Source organism: Rhinolophus ferrumequinum, chromosome 27 (assembly GCF_004115265.2).
Source record: "Rhinolophus ferrumequinum isolate MPI-CBG mRhiFer1 chromosome 27, mRhiFer1_v1.p, whole genome shotgun sequence".
In the NCBI taxonomy this organism is placed as follows: Eukaryota; Metazoa; Chordata; class Mammalia; order Chiroptera; family Rhinolophidae; genus Rhinolophus; species Rhinolophus ferrumequinum.
Genome location: NC_046310.1, coordinates 2,309,634 through 2,333,423, shown reverse-complemented (window position 1 = coordinate 2,333,423; position 23,790 = coordinate 2,309,634). Strand labels below are relative to the sequence as shown.

At 40.3% G+C, this 23,790-nt stretch overlaps 1 protein-coding gene across 5 annotated transcripts in view; it reads left to right on the top strand.

Moving 5' to 3' along the window:
• The window catches only part of PTPRC (protein tyrosine phosphatase receptor type C), a 96,818-nt gene that overhangs the window by 66,012 nt on the left and 7,016 nt on the right, over window positions 1-23,790 (top strand). For all 5 annotated transcript variants that reach the window (XM_033099594.1, XM_033099591.1, XM_033099592.1 and 2 more), the window contains 16 exons: window positions 3,196-3,354; window positions 4,610-4,821; window positions 9,053-9,113; window positions 10,883-10,991; window positions 11,626-11,660; window positions 11,897-12,006; window positions 12,758-12,848; window positions 12,939-13,015; window positions 15,138-15,174; window positions 15,268-15,365; window positions 16,055-16,180; window positions 17,912-18,069; window positions 18,237-18,372; window positions 19,999-20,148; window positions 21,861-21,951; window positions 23,224-23,357. In XM_033099594.1, coding sequence (XP_032955485.1) covers window positions 3,196-3,354; window positions 4,610-4,821; window positions 9,053-9,113; window positions 10,883-10,991; window positions 11,626-11,660; window positions 11,897-12,006; window positions 12,758-12,848; window positions 12,939-13,015; window positions 15,138-15,174; window positions 15,268-15,365; window positions 16,055-16,180; window positions 17,912-18,069; window positions 18,237-18,372; window positions 19,999-20,148; window positions 21,861-21,951; window positions 23,224-23,357 — 1,784 coding nt within the window. The remainder of the gene's footprint in view (window positions 1-3,195; window positions 3,355-4,609; window positions 4,822-9,052; window positions 9,114-10,882; window positions 10,992-11,625; window positions 11,661-11,896; window positions 12,007-12,757; window positions 12,849-12,938; window positions 13,016-15,137; window positions 15,175-15,267; window positions 15,366-16,054; window positions 16,181-17,911; window positions 18,070-18,236; window positions 18,373-19,998; window positions 20,149-21,860; window positions 21,952-23,223; window positions 23,358-23,790) is intronic.

The window sequence follows — 23,790 nt, the reverse complement described above, 5'->3', positions numbered from 1 at the left end:
GAGAGAAGCAACATCTTCTGGACAACTTGAAGTATCTCAGATGCTTGTAGAAAGCACTGAGCCTCCATGGACCATGTCCTAGCAGACGGGGAGCCTGACACAGCCCACTCGCCAATCCTTCACCTGTAGCGGGAAGTGGGATTCAGCTGAACCTCTCACTGACCTCCATCCTCCTCTGGGGGGTAGGAACCAGACATATATTCCGAATTTGAAAAGTAGAAAACCATTTCTCTTCAGGGTCTTATTTTATATTTCGAGAACGTATCATCTTGGCTGGTTGCTTGAATCTTAGTAATTGAACCACTAAAGCAACGTTAAACACACATGTAGTTTTTAGGTTAGCATAAGAGGACTCAAGTGCTGTGGACGAGAAATATCGGCAAGGCACTTGAGGTCATGGTGATTACAAACGTTGGGTCTATAAGAAAAGGGAAGTGGAAGTTCCAGGAAGATAAACCCGCAAGACGATAAGATGCCCTCTGCCTCCCTGACAGCCCTCGGACAAACTCTTGGCTGGGCTTCCCGATGAACGCATTGTCTAGGTTTCTCTTCTCTGAATCTTCTACTCACTGTTCCTCAACTTCCTGTACTCTCTCTCCGCCACCCTATTTTCTATGCCAGAGCATATGGTACAAATTTATGGAGAAATGTGTATTGCTGCTTTATATTCTATACAGTTTAAAATATCCAGGATTTGCATAACGAGGCTTCGGACACAGTGAGTTAATTATCAGCAGTCTGATGAGGGATTTTTTGCAACTAGTTTTTTTGTGTGTGTTTTTTTCATTTTGTTTTTTTGTTTTGTTTTGTGTTTACCACTATTACCATCCCTTCTTATTTAGTGGGGCCCAAATTTATGACTACCCAAATATAACAGTTAAACAGAATGGGCGGGGAAGAAAGAAAGGGGGAGCTGGGCAATGTCAGGCTCTGCGTGTGTCCTTTTCTCCCAAACAGTTTGCTGCTAACAGAATCCAGCTGTGTCCTGGGCTGTGCACTGACCTCTGATGGGTGGCTGTCTTTGGAAGCTGCCCACATGCCACCCGCTTTTTCTCACAGTGATCACCATAGAGCACCCTGAACGGAAGGGTACTCTGCTTTGCTTCTCCTGCTCACCTGAAACATAGGCAGATGAGACCCTCTCCCACTTTACTGAAGTCAGACGTGATAGCATTCCAGCTTTGTTAAAGCATTTATTTAAACTACTCTCATTATTTCAGATAAAATCACTATTAACAATCCACAGGAATAAAGTCTCTGAACTGTTATTGCAGCTTATATTACTTTTTAATTAGGTACTAAGTTTTATTTCATTATTTCATAATGCAATCATTTCAGTGTCTCTGAAAGCTAGGGATGAAAGTGGAGGAAAAATGTAATTGACATATATTTCGTTTCCTCTATCGGGTGTTTTTATAATGTTTGAAGATTTTGTTAAACCTTTCAATAACAACTCTGAGAGGAGAGGGGAATAAATATTTCCATAGTTCATATGACGCAGGTGGGGAATCACAGAAGTTAACATAAATGATCAAATTGAACAGCTTGAAACATGCTCTTTTTGCAACTGTGTTGTTCACGCTTTTAGCTTGAGATACTGTAGGCAAATGCAGTATTGTATATAAACTTGATGACAACTGACAATGGACGCTTCCTCAATAATGGAGGAACTTCATTGCATTCAAAGGACTATTTTTCAAAAGTTATTGAAATCAGCGTTCACCCTCCAAGGTCATAGTGATGCTGCTGGAAATGATGTTGTGTAATGTCTTTTTTTTCTTGTAGAGAAAACGACCTGTTTTATATGTTAGTTTTTAAGCAGCACAAAATCCTGTGGGGATCAACAGGTTATACTCTTTAGCCTACTGTTGAAGAAGATAGTTTAGAGCAGTTCCATGTGGGCAGCTGTTAATGTAATGGATTTCCTGAGATATTTTCTAAGAAACAAAGAGGTGACAAGTAAGGAAGTCAGTGTCTTTGTAGTCATTTCTATGAGCCATGCATGACGGCGTGTCCCTGAGGTCCCACAGAAAAACAAATCTCAAGCCCTGAGCCAAATAAATCTTTAACTTGTCCCCCACGTGTTGGGGCTTCTGAGAAAAACAGCTCAAATGCAGGAGGGGGCAGGTGTTCGCGTAAAGTGTTTTGGCCTTTCCACCAAAGCCTGAAACCTCAGTGCCAGGGTCCCTCCTTTCCTGTGAGGTCACGGACAGATTGCTTAGTGTCTTTTTGGCCCAGTTTTGTCATCTTTAAAGTGAAATCATATCAAGGGTGCCAGCCTGTAGGGTTGTGGGGATGGCTAGTTAATTCACGTAAGCCACTTCACCCAGTGCTTGGCACACAGAGTGGTCCGCTCGCCGTTTCATCTCTTCTACAGTCCGTTGTCCTCACTGTGACTGTTCTCTTGGAGGCCGCTGCCACTCTCACCTCCCTTGGACCCCTCTTTTCTGAAGCCACTTGACTACTCAGAAATAGTCAGTGCCTAGTGAGTTTTCAGTGTCACGACTGCTAACCCTTCTGCCTGAAAAGTAAAACACACTGGAACAAGGTCCTACGGCCCATGTGCCCCTCGCAGGCAGAATCTGCTGCCTCACTCAGGATCGTCCCTACACTCAAAACGCTCGTATGGTTTGGTTTTTCTTCTTTTCAACCTTCTACCTACTCAGTCTCGCTCATCTCTCAGAGAACAGCTCAGATGCGAGTGCCAGCGTGAACTTTTGTTTCTGCAGCCGCTTCAATCACAGTCGCGTGGTACAGACCTACATCTGAAATCCATCAGAGTCGCTAATATCAGTGGTCAAAGTTTGGACGTTAAGTATCAGAAAAGTTCACTAAAAATTCATCTTTCTGAAACAGCACAGCTCAGGACTTGCATAATATCCACTGAGGGCTGTGTTTTCTCAGAAAGGAGAGAGACCATCTTCACAAATGTGCCTCAACTTATTAAGTAGTTTAGGTACCAAAATAGTTGGTATGAAACCGTAACTTTTGAAGAGCTGAGTTTGTTTATAACGATGGAATTTGTCCAATCCAGTTGCTGATGGCTGTGTGGCCCTCTGAGCATGAGGACGTATTTATCTCTCAATCACTCGGTTTGGGGTTGGCGAGGAGTGATTTTGTGCAGACACCCAGTTAAATATGTGGTAATCTTGACTTTTAATGACTTAATAAACGTTTCCGTTTTTTTTTCCTGAGGTTTAAATTGCCACAATCTGGATAAAAGTATGACCAACTATGATTTGGAAAATTTGAATCCTTATACATATTATAAAGTAACATTGCTTGCCTACGTCTGCGGGAAAGTGAGACGTAATGGAACTGCTGAGAAATGTATATTTCAAACAGAAGCATCACGTAAGTGACATGCTTTCATGCTTCTCTCTTTGAATGGTAAGGAGCAAAGTATGACCATTTTAACATACGGTACATCTGTTTATGCTTCATTTGGGAAATAATTGATCTGGCACATTTGTTTACATCTAGGGTTTAGAATAATTTGAAATACAATTTAAAAACTGTGTTTTGGGGTTCTCTGTATTCTTCGGGTATAATCATAAGAATTGTAAGAATGAAGCGTCAGGGGCATATTAACTGGTACAATCTGTAAGAGTTCAGGCAAGTAAGTACCTAACCAACTTAGATAAAAACACATTGTTTGTTGTTTTCTTTACTATCCAACATAGTAACTGCTATCAGACACCTAATCATGCCTCACTCACAAAGTAGTCACTTGCTAGCCTCTGCTTACCTGATCAAACACCTCATAAAACAAAATAGTTTGTCAGCATTTTCTTCTCTTTGTTACACTGAACTGCCTACTGTTTTGTTTTACGGCACATTTTCCACTTGGGGTTTCCGTCCCATGGCACTTGGCTCTTGCCACCAGTGTGATGTCCCCATCATGTCCAGGCCCGAAGCTAGGTCTGTCTCTGAGGCCAGTGTTGGGTCCCGCAAGGTCAGGGAAGAAAGGACACCTGAGGGTAAGGCTGCAGGGCCCTTACCTGGAGCCAGGTTCATGGAGGGGTTTTGTCCCCTCAGGGCTTGGCAGAAAATGCTCTGCATGCCATTGAGGCTTGGGGTTAAAGAGTCCAGGTCCTCGAGTTTTATACTTTGGTTGTTTTCCTGAATTTCTGTGATACCAGAGGAAACAAAGACGATTGGCTGCCAATCCTGGAGAGTCCAGCCAGGTAGACAAGTGCCTGGGTGACGTGGGCACATCGCAAAAGGAGGACATGGGTTGCGTGGAGGCTGCCAGGGTTCCCTGTCACCCCGCTTCTCTCCAAAGTGCCCCTCAGATCCTCTGCACCCCTCTCCCTTTTTCTCTGCTCTCTCATTCTACACTCTCCTTACATACAGGATGACATAGAGGCTGTGGGTTCAAGTACCACTTGCATTCTCATTAATCTCCATCAATGACCAGGTGGTTTCGTTTTAGGTGTTTTGTTATGTACAATATGTGCTTCTTCATGTATGTACCATTCTCATTTCCCTGTCCATACCCCCCAAATGAACACTTAAAATAGGGGACAGTGTGCACATATAGCATCAAGTAGTTTAAATATGCATTTACCCAACGATTAAAGTAACAAATCTTTCTTGCTTTGGATAGAGCCAACCGAGGTCAGGAACATAAATGTTGTACCGAAGTCAGATAACTCTATGAATGTGAGCTGTGACCCACCTGCCAAGTTCAATGGCCCCAACTCAGGCTTCTATCATTTGAAAGTCAAAACTGGAGGTCACGAGGTTCAAAATTACAAAGAAAAGACGTGCCGTTTCCAAGTAAAAGATCTTCAGTATTCAACACCATACACGCTTCAGGTAAGGTTGTAATCTCTGTAATCGCAATAGTATCGATATACATGATAATGATTATTACATAGACCTTACATAACGGAAACCAGTGCATCACACTTCAAAAGTCTGAAACATTTGACTCCAAATTTTCACCCCTAGTACTAACACCCGTAGTTTGTCAGCATATTTTTTGACCTTCAATATGATATCAGCAAATTACCTTTGTATTATCAATATATCATATAGTACCAATAGGACCTTCAACATTCTGAATACATAGTTTGGTGCACTTCATACTATTTCTCACTAAATTATTGCTCCTGTGTCAGGAAGTACGCTTTGTGCACAATGGATGATTACTTTGCCAAATCTTTTCTTTTCGTTTTTTTTTTTTAATCTTTACTAATGTGACTATTTTTAACTAGGTACCTTGAGGTTAGAAAATTGTAGAAATAAATATTAGGAAATGCTAGGGAACACAGACAATTAAAAAGCTCACCCATCATGAGCTTACTGTCTAATGATCATATTTCGTGTGTATACTTCTAAAATGGAAAAACTCAGCCTTTCCCTTCTGTTATGGGGGAAAAAAGAAAAAAACACACAAATCGATCCATCTCCTGTGTTTCTTCCCTGTGAGTCTCCTTTACTATCCACATGAAATCCTTCTGACGCTTCTGGTCACCAGACTTGTGCCAGTTCTTCCCCACAGGAAGCGAGTCTCCGTGACACCAGCTGGGTGTCCTACAATTTCATCCAACTGCGACACTCTCTCTCTGGGGACAGTGTCAGATCCCATAGGGCAAGGGCTTTGTCCTACAGGACTTCCTTGCCTCCACTTCAGATGCCAGTCGGTCCCCAGGTCACCCATAACTTCTGTCAGACTTGGCTACAAATGAGGTATTCCCATGATCCCCTTGTTGGGTTCAATTAATTTGCTAAAAGCAAACCAACAGCCAGATGAAGAGACACATGAGGCGAGGTCTGGGAGGCTCAGGAGGTCTGTCCCGTGGGGTCGTGCTGTGTCACCCTCCCGGTGTGGATGTGTCCGCCCACGTGGAAGCTCTCCGAACACGGTAATTTTGGGATTTGATGGAGGCTTCATCATGGAGGCACGATCAATCATTAATTCCATTTCCAGCCATTCTCCCTTCTCAAGACAATAGGGGGGCGGGGGGAGGGTTGAAAAGTCCAAGCTTCTAATCCTGGCTTGGTCTTTCTGGTGATCAGCCCCCACCCAGGAGCCATCCAGGAGCCCGCCCAGAGTCACCTCGTTAAAACTAAAGACGCTCCTGTCACCCAGGAAGTTACAAGGGTTCCAGAAGCTCAGTGCCAGAAATCGGGGCTGGAGACCGATACCCAATACATGTTTTCCATTATCTCACAATTTCCATAATATGTAGCACACATTTATATATATTCAACATATCTGAATACAGTTTGGTAAACTGCATTTTTCATATATCACTGTGTCATGAACCTTTTTCCATGTTACATATTCTGCTACTGTGTAATTTTTAATGGTTGCATAGGGTTCTATCATATGGCTTCATCACTCTGTACTAACCCTACCTATTTTGGTCTCTGTTAGAAACACTAATTCTTAAACACACTTATTGGTGAATAACAGGTCCTTCTTTTTCTTTGATGTTTGGGCAGTGAAATATGGTATTGGCATCCTTTTTGTTTTCCAAGGGCGTCTTTATTTGCTGTTGAGGACAAATACAGTTTTTGTTGCTATTGTGATGGTTACATGCTCTTTGCTGCCTGTGTCTGGTTTTCTTTGGGGAAGCTTTTTGGGTATTAGTAATATTAAACTCTGTCATATGAGGTGCAAAGTTTGTTTTCAGTTTATAGTTTGCCTTTGTCTTTTATAGCACCTTAAGTTATACACAATTCTCCCTTTTATTTTTATTCAAATCTATCAGTTACTTTTGGCTTAATGGGAATTTTTATAGTTGACTGACATGATGTTGACAATTGGTTTTGTATCCCTTATCCCTGAAAAAAAGTGTTCTTATACATGTAAGCTTTCTTGTTTTTTGTTTGTTTAACTAGAAACATAGGTTGGACTTTATCAAATGTTTTTTATGATGCCACGACGTGGTTTCTTTATATGGTGAATCATAGTGATAGGTTTTCCTAATGCTAAATCATTGTCATATTCCAAGAAAAAATTCTGCTCCGTCATTGCGTATTATTGTTTTAAAGTATGATTGAATTTAACAGATTAATATTTTATTAAATCTTTGGGAACAGACATCCATAAATGAGGTCATTCAAAAAGGGGGTGGAAAACGTGTGACATAGACGTGGGTGTCATTCTTGTCATGTTTTCGTATAAAGGAGATGCTAACCTGATAAAACATAGAAGACATTTTTCTGTTTTATAACTTTATAGAAGATAGGAAGGATTTTTTTTTTCTTGGAAGATTTTGTTGTAGTCTCTTTAATGTAGAGCAGAATTCTTTAAGAGCATTTATGTTTTCCTTCAATATGATGGTTCTTTTCAGATATTTTAGACTTTTTTCAGTGGGTGTGCCATCTATAGTCTTCCAAAGAATAGTCCACATGGAAGAAGTATTTTGTTGTTCCCTATTGTACATTATACCTCAGCTCCCACCACTTCCTCAGTGCCTACCAAGCTCCAGGCACACTGATTTCTTTTTTAATTTCTCAAATACACCCAGGTTTAGTCCTTTAGGCACTTTACCTGATGCTCTTCTCTCTTTTCAGCATTTTCTTTTTCCATTTGTCAAATATGGTTATTTTGAAAAATTATAGGTAAATATCACACTAAAATACAATCTTACAATTCAAGTGAGGAGATACTTATTCAGTGATCCATTCTCTTCCCCACTCTTGAGCAGCCTGTCTTGTTTTCTTTATTGCATGTGACATAACTTGTTTATATGTTTATTTCATTTCCACTCCTACATCTTCACGAGGGAACGGTCATTTTAGCTTTGTTCATCATTGTGATCTCTGGTTGATAAATTAATAAAGTTGTTTTTGTTATTGCTAATTTATTACTTTTCTTTTCTGTAGGTTTATTTTCATGTTTTTCAGGTAGTTTGGGGGTTGAAAGTGTTTTTTGCCCATTTATTTAATTTTTTTCTTTTTTATTAACTAAAAAAAAAATTAAAGCTTTGGTAAAATTTTGACTGCAGCCCCTGTCTCTAATTTTTCCATGACTGAATTTCTAATTTCTCCATGACTGACATAAAATTTAATGAGTGGATATTTAGAGTTCTTAGTATTGAAAATTCTAAAGAGTTTGTATTGTAATTCAGAAGAATTATTTATCTGTTTTTTTAAGAGACTGTTTCTACATTTCTGGTGCTTAAATTTTTTTATTGTTATTAGTTATTAGCTAATAAAAGATCATTGGTCTTTACACTTTCTGCCTTTTGGAATTTAGAGTATTTTTTATAGTTCACTTAGTGCATGGTACATGTTTATGAATATTCTGTGAATACTGGGGAAATTACGCATCCTCCATAGGGTAAAAGCTTAGGTACATATTTTTCAGATTTATTATATTTGTCAATCTCTTTTCATGATATTATTCAGATCTATTTTTACTTACGTTTGTTTTTTGCTTTTATTGCTCTTGTTGCTTTCTTCCTCTTGTCAGTTTCCCTGTATATCTAAATTGTTTTTTGCTCCATTTGTATTCAGTATTATGAGATGCAGGTATTTATGGGAGTTATGTCTCTGCTGTAGATTTTGCCCTATACACTCAGGGCATGAAATATTGTAACCGCATGAACAAATATCACTTTAATATAAATATGGTGATTATTACATTATAGTATTCCCATTTCCCCTTTGAAAAATTTTGTGTGCATTTTTTGTGTAATTCTTGTAAACAGAATATGGTGGAATTTCCTTTTTAAATAAAATGTAAAGATATTAGCCTATTAATATGGAATTTAACTTTAAATTATGAATATTTTTATGTGCAGAATTTGATTCCTTCAGTTTCACTTGTTCTTGCTATTTATAACTATTATTATTATTATTATTATTATTATTATTATTGCTAAATGGGCTAAGAGTTTTTTATATCTTTTTCACTGTTAAATATTTTCTTTTTAAAAATATTTGATAAAATATTGACATATCCTTGAAATTCCAACTTTAAATGAAAGGTAACCAGTATATTTTAATGAAAACTAGCAGCATTGTGTGAGACATATTGTATACACACTGGCCTCAGAAAGTGACTTTCTCTTTTATTACTGGATTTCAGATCCATTTTAACAACGGGAAACATGATGGATTACCAAGCAGTGTTTCTTATTCAACATCTTGTAAGTTGTTACTTGGCTATAGATTATATTTATACTAAAATATAATTAGCACTCACAAAGCTTTATTATTTTACATTATCTCATGTTTAATTATTAAATGTTTGAATTGTACATTTTCCATAAACGTAGTATTTTAAGTTATCTGAAAAAAATGTACAGGTGAACATCATATGAAAATACAGCATCCTAAAATTCAATGAGGCGATTCAATTATTAAGGGTTGTTGATTGTATAAAATACTAATGAAAGGATTTCTCTGAGTAGAGTATTAAGTTATGATTATGCCATTCTCCACGTTAGTAACAAAGCACGTTGCTCTGTGTGCTGTTTTCGAGGCTGTTATCTATTTAATCGGTGCTGTGCTTGGTGGACGCAGGCATTAGATGCAAATCCCCCCTGATTTACCTCACCGAAGCTAAGATAAGCCTTCTCTAATAACTAGACGGCTGCTTAACTTGGGCGTCTCCTCCTTCTTCAAACTCTCTCATGCCTAGCCGAGCCTCTGCTCTCCTTGGAGCCTGCTCGCCACCTTCCTTCCTGACCCATGCCTCGAAGCTCAAAACCCAGCGTGGCCTTATGGATGGCTTAGGAGGCCCTAAGAATCGGACCCTTGCCCTCCCCCACTCCAGCCACCTGGAATTCATGCTTTCCGTGGGCATATGCCAGGCATGTTCCTGCCTCCAGACTCTGCCCCACCTACGCCCACCCCAGGGTCACACCCAGCCTTTATCGTGTCCTAATCTACCTTAGCATCTGCGTGGTTATGATGTATATTGTTCTTGGGCTGTCCTCCTGCCTGAGAAGGTCAGTTCCACAGGGACCAGAGTCTTTGTTTTCATAGGTATCTGAAGTGGTCAGAGTGGTGGTGGGCGCACAGTCAGACTCAAAAATACCTTTTGTGAGGAGTGAACAATCAGCACTTACCATGTCCCAGGCATTATGCTAAGTGTTTACTGGGAATCAACTGGTGGAAGCTCATTTTAGGAATTAGGGAATGGAGACAGAAAGGTCCCAACTAGGAAGAGGTAGAGCCAGGATCTGAACCTCACCCACCTGGCTCTGGTCTGAGGTCCTGGTGCCACTCTGTTATTTTGTTGTACTTTCACTGTACATGAAAAGTATGACACAGTAATTCATGGTGAGGGATATTTCGAATACACTATCTTTTCTCTACCCTTCCTCCAGCAAAGGGTGTGACTTCATGTTTAACCTTAGTGAAAAATTACATCAGGGTAAGTGTAATCCTAACCAAAGAATGACATAATTTTTATCTCTTGGTTAATTGGTTTTATACCTCAGTGAGCAGGTAAGAAAGTTTATCTTTGTGGGGCAGAGGCCTTTCTGATCCCTTTAGGAAGCTGCCCACTTCTGCACATAAAGTCAAACTATATGAGTTTTTCTCTGAGAATTAAAATAACTAGATTCCCTCTTTGATCCCTTCCAAATAGAGAGGCTGAAAGAAAGAGAATTAAATCTACATGACAGTATCTCATAAGAGGACATTATTTAAAGGAAGGAAAGGGAATCGCTCTTCTATAGTCTAAGTGTTTTCTTAAGATATAAAGTGTTTTTATTGGTTCTGAATAATATAGGCAAGATTCACACCATCAGGAATGTATTGTATTAGTCTCATTCTAAATCTGTTGTCTTTTGAAAACCTGAAAATAAATAAAAATAGCAAAATCTAAGTACTTTAAAAGTGATTATTTAAAGAATCCAACAAACTATCTGACAATAATCTCTCTTCATGTGTTATTTTTCATTTCTAGATAATTCTAATGCACTGATTATATTCCTGGTATTTCTGATTGTTGTGACCTCAATTGCCCTGCTCATTGTTCTCTATAAAATCTATGACCTGCATAAGAAAAGATCCTGGTAAGAGTTGATTTCAAAATGAAGAAAATAATGACAATAATAATGATGCAAGCACCCAGCGGTGAGGCACGTTCCCAACCAGTGAAGGGAAAAGTGACAAGACAGCATGGAGTCTAGTTCATCACTGAACTTTTGATCAAAGATTTTTAGTACGGTCTTCTTGGTTTACATTTCAATATTAGTATTTTCTACACTCACTAATAAGGTTATGGATTTCTTTGAATAATAATCAATGAAAAGAATGTGTGTCTGTTCTTTTAGTACAAAGTGAGTCAGAGGGATCTAGGAATGACAAAAGCAAAAGAAAGGAATAAAAATATCTAGGGAAGTAGATGTATTCCTTTGGCCGGGCACAACTGCGTTTTATGAAAAACAAGAGTTTTAAAATAGTCACTTATCTGAGTTTAGCAGACAACCCTTGACTGGTTTCTTCCTCCAATTTTCCTCCCTTCCACACCTCCCCTCCTCCATTCTTCTTTCCTCCCCTCCCCTCCCTTCCCCTCTTCTCTCTTCCTTTTTTTAACCCCCTGCCTCCATTCCCTCCTCTGTTCAATACATTCATTAAATATAAATTGAATGCCAACTGAATTCTGTTTCTTAAGGCTATAAAAACTTATATTTCTTATTTTCACAGCAACTTAGATGAACAACAGGAACTTGTTGAAAGGGGTAAGTAGGCATATTTTTTTTAATGATGAATTACCTCCCCCCTCACACTTGAAGCCATTCCTTTTAAATAAGAATTCAACTTTTATCTAATCTGGATTTGCTCAATTGACACAACGAGGAAGCTTAACTGTATTTATTTAATCAGCAAGCATTAAATCTAAGATGTAAATTTAATGACGTGTGTGAACCCGGAAGAGACACACCACACTGGTCCTGAATCTTTAATGTGTTTGCAGATGATGAAAAGCAGCTGATGAACGTGGAGCCAATCCATGCTGATAATTTGCTGGAAACTTATAAGAGGAAGATCGCTGATGAAGGGAGACTCTTTCTGGCTGAATTTCAGGTGTGCGCTCATCTCCATCCAGGAGGAGTAATTTTACTCAGTGATCAAGATAAATCCAACTTAGATATATTTGCCTTTAGAATTCACCCCACAGAATCCTGCAACCGCATCAAAGCAGATATTATTAGCAGATATTCACTCACCAGGAGAGGGACTCGTAGTTAGGGAGCTAGTCCATAGTTCAAACTAATGCTTTGTCGTTGTGAAGTTGTGTCACAAAACCTGTTTGGCTCAGTGTGTTCTTGTATTCTTACTAATCATCCAAGTACATATTTTTCAATGATTTTTCAAGTGGCAGAGCAATGAATGCTTAATTTCCTCTCATGGAAGAGTTCTTCTGGAAGGATGGGACTTATTCTCGAGTAGTCCAGCCTTCATTTTCTAAGTGTTTTCTGGTGTAATTTCTCAATGTTGATGTCAATGACCATTGTGCAATTTGGCCATCAGTATAAAGGATGAACATTACGGGACGTCTCCTTTCCTCACGTTGAGAAGCCGCAAGGGGAAAGCTATTTTTCTTTCTTTTTTTTTTTTTTTTAATTTAAGTGTGTTTTTCCAGGACCCATCAGCTCCAAGTCAAATAGTTGTTTCAATCTAGTTGTGGAGGGCGCAGTTCACAGTGACCCATGTGGGGATCGAACCAGCAACCTTGTTAAGAGCACCACCCTCTAACCAACTGAGCTAACCAGCCGCCCCGAAAGCTGTTTTCTTTTTGGAATGTGCTGTGACCCAAAGATTTTGTGTCTTCCAGAGCATTCCACGGGTGTTCAGCAAGTTTTCAATCAAGGAGGCTCGAAAATCCTTCAACCTGAATAAAAACCGCTATGTTGACATTCTTCCCTGTAAGTGCCCCTGGAGAACACAATCCCGTGTATTTGGGCTACTTGGTTATTCACCGTTTCACTAACTTACAGTTTCCTTTTCCTGAACAGACGATTATAACCGCGTGGAACTGTCTGAGCTCAATGGAGACGTGGGGTCAAACTACATCAATGCCAGCTACATTGACGTGAGTAGAAATGCCCGCCGGGTTGCGTTGTATCTTCATCCTTTTGTCCTCCATCAGGTTCACTTCCCTTGTATCTTGCCTCCCATTCAGTCCCTTCTTGGTCATGGCAAAATTTTGGAAATATGACTAGAAAGAGTTTGTAGTAAGCCCATAATGTCACCACCACAAACAACAAAATCTCTACAATTTGCAAGAATAGTTATTTCTTATTTGCTATTGGTACTACGTGTAACACAGGATTTTTTTTTCTCTACAAACAAAGTGATACTAAGAATCAAAACACTCTGGTGCTCAGGGCGGGATAGCAGATGATGACTAAGCGTGTGTGTCTCCTGAGAGCCCACATTCGCCCGGTGGGGGCTGGGGGCTTCTGCCTCCTCAGGTTCCTGGACTGGGTACAATAGTAGAGGTTTGGGCTGGGACCCAGACAGACCTCCTGACTCCAAACCGCTCTGCTTCAGTTCGTCACACAGCACTGCACGTCGGTGGGGAGCTCTCATGGACCCAGGTCATGCGGCCATTGGCTTGATCTGAAAACAAATATTGCACATGGGGAATTTACCCAAAATAGTTAAAAATGAAATTTACTATATAAATTCTTAAATATGTTAAAATGTTAAAATGTCAAGCAGGATCAATTCATAGAGAGACTGGAAAACATCTTCCTTCCACTCAATGCACCACCTGCCCAATGTCCCCACATATCAGAAGAGACAACCTATGTGGTTTCTTATTTATCCAGCTGGAGTTTCTTTTTACAAACAAGAAAATACCCACATTTGTTATCTCCCCTTTATCCAAAGATGTTACCATAACATCCACACTGTTCTGAATCATGTTTTATTTAATTAAAACATTTATGTTGGATATATATATATATAGTATCATTATAAAGAGCAGGGCTCAGCAAATCTCCTTAAAAAAACACTCAATTGAAATTGAGGGCTTTTTTGTTTGTTTGTTTTGATCTCCTTGAATATATAAACCTTTAGAGGAGTAGGTGAAGTGATTAAATTATCATAATATGTTTTTTAATGTACACCATATATTAGTTTCCCTGGGCTGATATAACAAAGTACCACAACTTGGGAGGCTTAGAACAACAGAAATTTATTCTCTCACAGCTCTGGAGGTGTCAGCAGAGTCATGCGCCCTCTGAATTTTTAATTTTATAAGAATTTAGATAGTCTCTAAGGGGGAAAAAATGTCTACTTTCTATTCAAATACATATGGTAATTATGCTGTTGAGCGACACTTACGTTTCTCCAGTAGAGCTGGGAGCTCCTGGAAAGCAAGTGTCTTCAGCTTTTCGACATGGACTTGTCATAGTGTAACCCATATAAATGTTGAATAAATGAATGTATGAATAATACGAGGTCGCAAGAAGTTTCAAGAAGTTACTGAAATTAATCAGGACACTGTATGGCCCATGTGATGGAATTCCATTGCATGGCAAAGCTATCTGTCTGTCTGAGGCATCCTATGGCTGCTGAGGGGATCTCAGGAACGTGAGATAATTTGGAAGAAATTAGCCCAATATCCCATCTGGCTCCGTGCTCCTCCTTTTTCTTGGCAGCAGGAGTGGAGAAAGCCAACACTGCAGATAATGAAATGAAAGTTGTTGTCTATTCTCTAGAATGGCTGAGAAGGAGTCTAGGTAGGAGGGCGGGGAGGCTAAGCTCAGGATAACTTGCTGAAAGAAATGGAGTGAAAATCTCGAAGGGAACCCCATGGCTAGGAGGAGGTTGAAGCTGTGGCAGATGGTGCTGTAAGGCTGGCAGGGTATCAGGCGCAGGGAAGCCTGGATTACCCTTGTGTATTGCTGTACCAGCCCAGGTGAGGGCCAAGTCGTCTTTCAATTGTTTGGGGTATACAACGATGACCCATGCAAGCCACTGTGTCAACAAACAGATATTGTTTGTACACGCTAACGACCACGTTAGGCACACTTAAATGCCTGATCACCAGTTAATAAGATCCCCCTATCATTTGGAAATACCCAGGGAAATCCACCACCGAGAAATGGTGGCTTGAAAGCAACTTCCTCTAACTCCCGACTGTGTATGTGAAGGAGTGAGTGAGTGTTCAGTAAATGACGTACCTTTGTGTGTGTTTTGAACAGGGTTTCAAAGAGCCCAGGAAGTACATTGCTGCACAAGGTAATGTAGCTCCTCGTCCACTAGCTTCCTGAAACCGTGTTTTGTAGCACTTTGAAGAAGCTCTTTCTTAGTTTGTATTCACTTACCGCCTAGGTCCTAGGGATGAAACTGTCGATGACTTTTGGAGGATGATCTGGGAACAGAAAGCCACGGTTATTGTCATGGTCACTCGATGTGAAGAAGGAAACAGGGTAAGGACCCAGAAGATCCCGAGGGCGGAGGTGGACGTTAGGAGAGGAGAGTGTTGGATCGCGTATCCAAAAGCCACGTGTGTGTGCTTGATGACGCAACCAGACCATTCTCTGTTTGAATCAACATAACACTTGATTAAAAGTTTTCATACCTGTAGAAAAACAAAATTTGTACATAGATACACATATGTACCTATGAGTACAATTTAAACATTCCCGGTTAACTGCTGGCCTTAAATTTGATTCCTATTTCTCAGCAGTGTCGTTCTAAGTTCAGTACGTTTCTATGTGCTGATTTCACAAGTACTTGTGGGTATACTTGAAACAAACCTGACCGCGGGTACATGGGTGGTAACTCGTGTGCTGTGGCTGTAGGAAGCATGAAAGCCTCCTCATCCCCAGCCTGAAATTAACCACAGCATTTCTGCCGACCCCCAAGCACGTCCACTTTTACTATGCAGCTAAGCCGGGGAAGGCCATCCCCTGCTCGGTGGCAGGAAGGAAATCCTTCAGGGCTCATTCGTGGAAAGGGAAGCTAATCCCAGCATCCAGCTTAAGTTGCATCTGTGCTTACCAGAGAGACGCTGTGTTGAGCATCTCAGATGACTAAGCCGTTGTTTAAGGAATGTTTAATGAAAAGCTTATGTAAATGGAACACTGACATCATTAACGATTTTTTAAAAACATAGAACAAATGTGCAGAATACTGGCCGTCGATGGAAGAGAGCACCCGGGAGTATGGCGATGTTATTGTGAAGATCAATGATTACAAACGATGTCCAGACTATATCATTCAGAAGTTCAACATCACAAACGTGAGTTCGCTTTCTTACCTAGTGTTCATTTTCATGCTGTTAGTCGAAAAAGACAGGTAGGAACTATGAAATGTGAGGAATTACAACATACCTGGGAGAAATGCTTTTTAATGACCCCCAGGAGGAAGGGTTGGGTTAGAATAGTAGCACAAGCCACCAGAGTCACCAGTGATTGTCCCTGGTGAAAGTGGTATCTGTCCAAGTCCCATCAGAGTCTTCATAATGCGAATGCTTGAAGTAGGAAAAGAGCTTATGAAGTGTGTTACATAAATGACTGGATTGTTGAATGAATTATCAAATGGTCCCTATTCTCAATGTGTTTATTACCATTATGGAAAGAATATTTATACAAATGGGACAATTAGACACCACTGTAAGAAGTATCAAGTTCAATGTAGGAGACATAAAGCGTTTAGTTTAGAAAAGAACGCTCAGTGTGGTCTTGACGAATAGTTAAAATGGAGGTTCTCACATGTGTATGATTCCACTTGTGAAAAGTCAGAACAGGCAAATTTATAGAGACAGGAAGTTGGTTAGTGATTGCTCGGGATTCAGGGGGCGGACGAAGAATAGGGATGATTGCTAATCAGTAATGTGTTTTTTTTAGGGGGGGTAATGAAAATGTTTTACAATTAGAGAATAGTGATGATTTTACAACTCTGAACACAATAAAAATTTTACGCTTTAAATGAATGAATTTGATGGTATATGAAAAACATTTTAATAAAGCTGTTAAAAATTGGAGGTCTTTATGGATAAGGTTGAGTATTTCTCTAAATTTCACTTAGTGGAGGGTTTTCAGTAATCTGAATTGTATTTCTATATGAGGGTCAGATATGTACATTTTCTGCCCTAAAAAAAATCACTAGTTGTGTATTTATCCCAAAGTTTTCTGAGTCTCCTGTGGTATCACTAATTGCTGTGCCAATGGAGCTGTGGAAAAATCCCACTAATGGTTCGTGGATGAAGGACAGACTGAGCCACAAAGGTCCCCATCCATAGACATGGGTGATGGGCAGAGCAGGATGCCAGTCTGGTTCCATTGGCTAGTGTGACGTCACCATTCTGAGTTAACTCAGCTATTTGTTATCAGAGAAGTACAACCCACCAAGTCCTGCCGCTTCTCCTGTTACCTAAATGCAGGTGGTTCCTCTGTCGGCCTGGTCAGAGTGATGGATTACACATGTTCTAGCTGTTACCTTGCAACTGGGACAAACAGGAACTGTAATCTGAGGCTGCCTTTTCTCAGCTGTCTACAGCTGACATTTCTAAGATGAGAGGGCCTAAGAAATAGAATTAATCAAATCATTAACCAGACTTTCTTCACATGCAAATAGTCCTGATTGCTGGCCTACCAATCAGAAGTACTTCCATCAGCTGTGAGGACGGCCTTCACTTTCTATCTTTCCACACCACCCCCCAAACCTGCATTTTCTTGTGCATTTGCTTTTGGTTTGGCAGCATGAAAGTTCTAGCAGTTGCAACTACACTGCCCACATGTTACTTACCCTACTGGTAAGTCATTGCTTACGGGTTAGGGCATTCCAATGCTCATGCCATCTCAGTGACTGGCTATTAATTGGAAAGGAACATGTAATCATGGCTGGAAAAAAAACACATGTGCACGAGGAGTTTGTGTACTGCCTCCCCTTCCCATTTATTTATGTCAGGTAGTTTGCTTTGGGGAAAAAAAAAAAAGTCAGCTCAGAAAAAATATTCTCTGTCAATCAGAAAAAAGAAAAGGCAACCGGAAGAGAAGTGACGCACATTCAGTTCACCAGCTGGCCGGACCACGGGGTTCCGGAAGACCCTCACCTCCTCCTCAAGCTGCGAAGGAGAGTGAACGCTTTCAGCAACTTCTTCAGCGGCCCCATCCTGGTACACTGCAGGTAGGCAGGGCCCCGGATCCACGGCCTGGGTGGCCCGGCCCGCCTCCCCGAGGCAGTGGCTTTTGTGGGGCCGTCTGTGAGGAGACGCTCATGCTCTTTCCTCTGCTTCACCCGTCGCTTTTCCGTTCCTTCCCGGTCCGGCACTCACTCGTCTGTCTGTGTGTCAGTGCTGGGGTCGGACGCACTGGCACGTACATTGGCATCGATGCCATGCTGGAAGGCCTGGAGGCAGAGGGCAGAGTGGACGTGTACGGCTACGTGGTCAAGCTCAGGCGGCAGAGATGCCTCATGGTTCAAGTGGAGGTAGGTATGCTGTGCCCCCCCGCCGCTTCTGTCCCACTCAGACCTTCCAGGGGTGGGTGGCAGTGACATCTTACAGGAAGCCGAATCCCGCTCAACCTCACACAGTGGGTGCAAATAGTTTTCTTTTAACTTCCTGAAAACTAAAGCTTGTGGTAAGCACCAATCGTAGTTAGAGGCATTTGTCATTAGTGGCTGGAAGGACCATGGAATCTATTTTAAAATAGATAAAATAGATTTTAAAAATAGTGAAATACCATCTTCACGTGTCAGACTGGGGAAACAAGTAAAAACACTGAAAAGCAATTTGGCAGCATCTCACACAATTAAAAGTAGGGAGACAGAATAGTATCGTGGTTCAGAGCCTGGCTGGTAGAACTAGACAATCAAGCTTCACATTTTGCCTCCAGTTCTTAATGCTGCACACACCTGTACTGGTGTTCAATATATCTGGCCCCGGTTAAGTCGTATGTAGTGTGAACGTAACCATAGTATTTACTCTGCAGCATTACGACCAAAAAGGTCATTCGCATACAGCACGTACACGAGAGCCTGGTACATGCATGTAGTAACTGCATGTGAAGGTTAAATTGAAAAGCTCTGCACTTGACCCACACACACACTCTGCTCTTGGCACTGTCAGAATAGCATGAAGCCTGGAACACCCTACATGTATGTATGTCGCTGCAGAAGGGGCACACAGCACGTGGCCATGTGGACCCTTGGAGAGCACACCACGCTGAAGCCGAAAGGAGTAACTGAGGCCTCTCTCTCCACGTGGTTGGACGCTCACATGCGGACAATGAGTGCATGAAGTCAGCAAATAAAACATAGACGACAAGATTTACATCAGTTTTAAGAAAATGCACAAAGATGTACAACGTTTATAGACACATACAAGCAGATATTAGTGTAGAAGTATTATATAAAAACAGGTTGTTAGCAAGAAAAATACGCTTTCTTGTTGGAAAAAAGAATAGAGTTTAAGGATACAGCCAGACTCAGGTGGTGAAACAGGTTTGAACTTCATCAGAAATATGTCTTTTATTTTAAAATAGTGGATTCAAATTTGACAGACGGTTAGGAGTTGCACAGTCTGGGTTTGTCATAGTGTGTGTGTGTGTGTGTGTGTGTGTGTGTGTGTGTTTAAAGAATTTTCTCTATTTTAAAAAGTTCTAGAAAACTCTTAAAAACGTGTGCTATGGAATATCAACTTGCTTTTTTTCTCTTAGATATAATGTGAAATTTATTACAGTGGTGTATATTAGTAATTTGACTTACTGATTTAGGACTAGTCACTGAAGGAAGTAATAGATTTTTTTTTTTTTAATTTTTTAATTTTTAGAAATAAGATAATAGCTTTACACTACACAGTAGGTGCCCAATCTATTTAGCAAGCTTCCCTTCCCCACCACTGGAAAAAAGGTCTGAGATGAAATTTGATCATATTCCAGAGAACTGTGAGAACTAACTTCCAGAATATTTAGATGTTACAGATACCAGTTTTCTTTTCCATACGTTGTCCCAAATGAGCAAAATTGGGGAAGTGTGCAATGTAATTTAGCCAAATGTGATTTACAGGACCGTCAGCCATCAGGTAACTGCCTCCGTCTTCCCTTGAACTTGTAGGCACAGTACATCTTAATCCATCAGGCCTTGGTGGAGTACAATCAGTTTGGAGAAACAGAAGTGAGCTTGTCTGAATTCCACCCGTATCTGTCCAACATGAAGAAAAGGGATCCCCCCAGCGAGCCGTCACCTCTAGAGGCTGAATTCCAGGTAACAACAGTGATAACAAACAGTAAGAATAGTTGCGGATGAAAGCCCCAGTGCTATGGGGGTCACACACCATAGGGTAGGAGACTGGTTCAAATGGTAGAAATCGGATTCTACAGCCAACACTTTTAACCATTCCTTATTAAGCTGGTTTAAACTAAAGTGTAAAAATAACACGACAGAGCCACAGAACCGGCCCGCCAAAGGCAACGTAGCATCTTGCCTTTAAAACCTGCATCTGGTTTTGGTTTTGTAAAGGAAATAATTAGAGGAGTTTATGACTACTTAGGAAGTTGTACTGGCTGGAGCTGCACAGAAACTGAAGCAGAAACTGAAGGATAATATGCGTCCTAACCTATTTACGAGGCAATTACTGGGGGAGCTAACCCAGGATGCAGCTCATTGTGACTTCAGAGTCAGTGTGGCGAGCTCCAAATTGCCCAGTTGTCACAAAAATGTCCTGTAACTTTTGTCTTTCACCTACAATTTCCAGTTTACCGAACCTTTCTGCAAACTACCAAACTGGTCAATTCAGAGCGTTTCACCAGACTGGGAACAGGCTTTTAATCAGATGCAGAATCGATGTTTTGGATCAAAGTGGGGCTGAGATGGGTTTTGTGGGGAGAGCGTGTAGTAACAACCAAAGCAGTCAACACCAGGGGCCCAGCGTAGCCAGGAAGACCCCGCAGGCTACCAGGGCTGTCTACATGGAGGCTTTGTAGTGTTTTCTTGTTCTGTGAGCCAAGAAATCACCCCTATTCACCACAGTAACTCTCCTAAACCACATATGCATGTCTGCTGTCTGGAAACACTCTTATGTGGAGTCACTGGAACTAGAGTGAATTCTCTCACTGAACAAACGTGGCCAAATCTGGTCTGTGGTGAGTACAACGCTAGGCCCAGAAGTGTCAAGGCGATTTGCAAGTAGAAGCCGGACAGCGCGTGGTCTAGAGCACGGGCAGTGACCACAACTGGACAGACACAGGGCAATGAGTCCTTCTTCTTAGCACAAAGGAAGACAGAAACTGAGCAGAGATGGAGGTTGGCTGCTAGATTTGGTGATGGGAAGCTGAGACAGTTCTTGTGTGTAAGTGCCTTTTCTTTCTCAAGAAAATATGAAGCAAGGTCATCTGTGGAGAGCTTAGGGGACAGAAGTGAGCAGGGCAGAGCAGAAGGAGAGAAAAAGAAAAGGGTTGGAGAACTTCCCTTGTGGAAATGGTAGGTCCTGCTGACTGATTAGCTCCTGTGAGTGGAAGGGAAATGATCTGGGAGGGTAAAGAAATGAAGTATCCGCTCTGTTCAGCATGAGCCCGGTCTTCTGTGGGTCCTCTGTCTGCAGAGGTTATTTCTGATCATCTGGAATCATTTCCCATGGCTTTCTGCAATACGGGTAATAATCCACCTCTGTAGAGGGCTTTCGACTTGTACAAGAGCAAGCCATGCTGCTTTGCTTTTAACTAGGAAGCGTATTCTGTTATATAAGTATGTGTCTGTTTAGTTCAAACTCACCATGTCAGAAGTCCTAAACATCTGAGCACTTAAAAGGAAAAATTCAGAGGCAAACTTACCGACTGTGACCTGTCGGGAATGTATGCCAATTTTGCAAAACTTGATGAAATACTTTTCCTTAGGGAGTATCTTATGCCATAGTCATAAACAAAGCCAATATTTACATTTTAAAGGACTTTTCTACTCTATTTGTTTTTTCCTCTCAGAGACTCCCTACATATAGGAGCTGGAGGACACAGCACATTGGAAATCAAGAAGAAAACAAACGTAAAAACAGGAATTCTTCCATCATTCCATGTATGTAGTACTTTATATTTTATTTTATTTTATTTTATTATGTATCAGATAAACAAGCTCTCTTTTGGATTTGTAAGACACACAAACACACAACTGATATTGAAGCACATTTTCAACATTGGTTTGACCGAAGCGAATCATTAATAGGATACCTAACATTTAGTTACAGCAAATACTTTGAGCCCCAAACTTTCACAAAGGACCTTTGAGGACAGGTTGTGCTCAGTGTTTTCTTCCTACCAATTATTTTAGACATGGGTTGTCAGAGGGATGTAACCTCTGAATCTGAGAGAAAAAAGGCGAAGTTCTCTCCCAGTTCTGTGTCATCTTTAGCTTAACTCAGTTATTTCCTCCAGGGTGACTGCCAAATAGCAGAGGTTACGCGCTTTCGCTCCCTTCTGTTATCTCTTTATCCCGTTCTTACACCTGGGAGGCCGGCAGTTGGTGGAAAGCACTCTGTAAACTGCCCGTCGTCTAACTTAACAGAGCAACATACGTAGTTTTCAAGACTTGAATTCTGCTACTGAAGCATCTTGATAGGACCACATCTGGCACAACTATAATTTTATTCAGTTGTACACACTGAAATTAGCATGGAGAAAATATAACTGACACTAAGAAGCTGGGCGGCAGAACAGATCAGATCATTGCACGGTGGATGTAGTTAATTTCTGAAAACTTCCTTATGAATGTAGTTTAAAATATGGACTGGATGGTGATATGGCTCATCAGATCATTTGAGCAGGTCATTAGACATTAAAGAAATTGAGAAACAGAAATTATGGAATAAATCATTTTCTTGATTAAATAATTATCTGAGATAACTATTTTAGATTGTTAATTTAATGTTAATACGATAGAATTGAATACTGCATTTTGACCTCAGCTATGTATTTTATTAACTTCTACATGCATTTTTAACATACCAAGCAGAATAATAATGTTCCATGGAAAACCAAAGTATCAAAGACTGAATAATCACACGGAATGTTACGATTCCTATTTGTTGTTTAACATCGAGTTATGTCCCGTGTTCTTTTTCCTGGAACCCTTTTGGGGCCTTCTTTTTCTCAGACCTCTTTTTATCATATGTGAATCAATAAGAACTGAATTTTATGTACATCTCATCACATCTCATTCCATGTAGATCAATAAATTTACATAATGCAATGTGTCCCTTCTAAATGACTGTCTAATTTCCACGTGACAGTCAAGCAGAGATTTGATTTGTCTTAAAGGAAAGCTTACTACTAATTTACTTATTTTACACAGACGACTTCAACCGAGTGCCACTGAAACATGAGCTGGAAGTGAGCAAAGAAAGTGATCATGATTCGGACGAATCTTCTGGGGATGACAGTGACACAGAAGAGACCAGCAAATACATCAATGCATCTTTTGTAATGGTAGGTCCTTACGTTTCCAAAGCCTGCGGTCTAACCTTTTAAAAATATGTCTATGTTATTATGGCTATGCATTAAGTAATTTTATAAAAGAATGGTGAGCGTGGCCATAACTGTATCTTGATTGACATGAAAGTTTCCATTTTTAATACTATATTTTAACTTATTGAGAGACTTAAAGATATTAAAAGTGGACAAGTTGAACAAAATGCTATAAGTCACAAATTATGACAAATATGACTATATTAATTTGAAAAATAATAATTTGAGTAAATATAAATATTTGAAAATGTTTATATTTACTCAATCAAATAGCCAAATTTTAAGCAAATGAAAGTTGCATATTTGTGTAGTTAAAAACTTTTCATTCCTATTACCTGAATTTTTAGGTGAGTCTGTGTCACATACGCTTCTTTACAATTTTTGTAAACTGAGA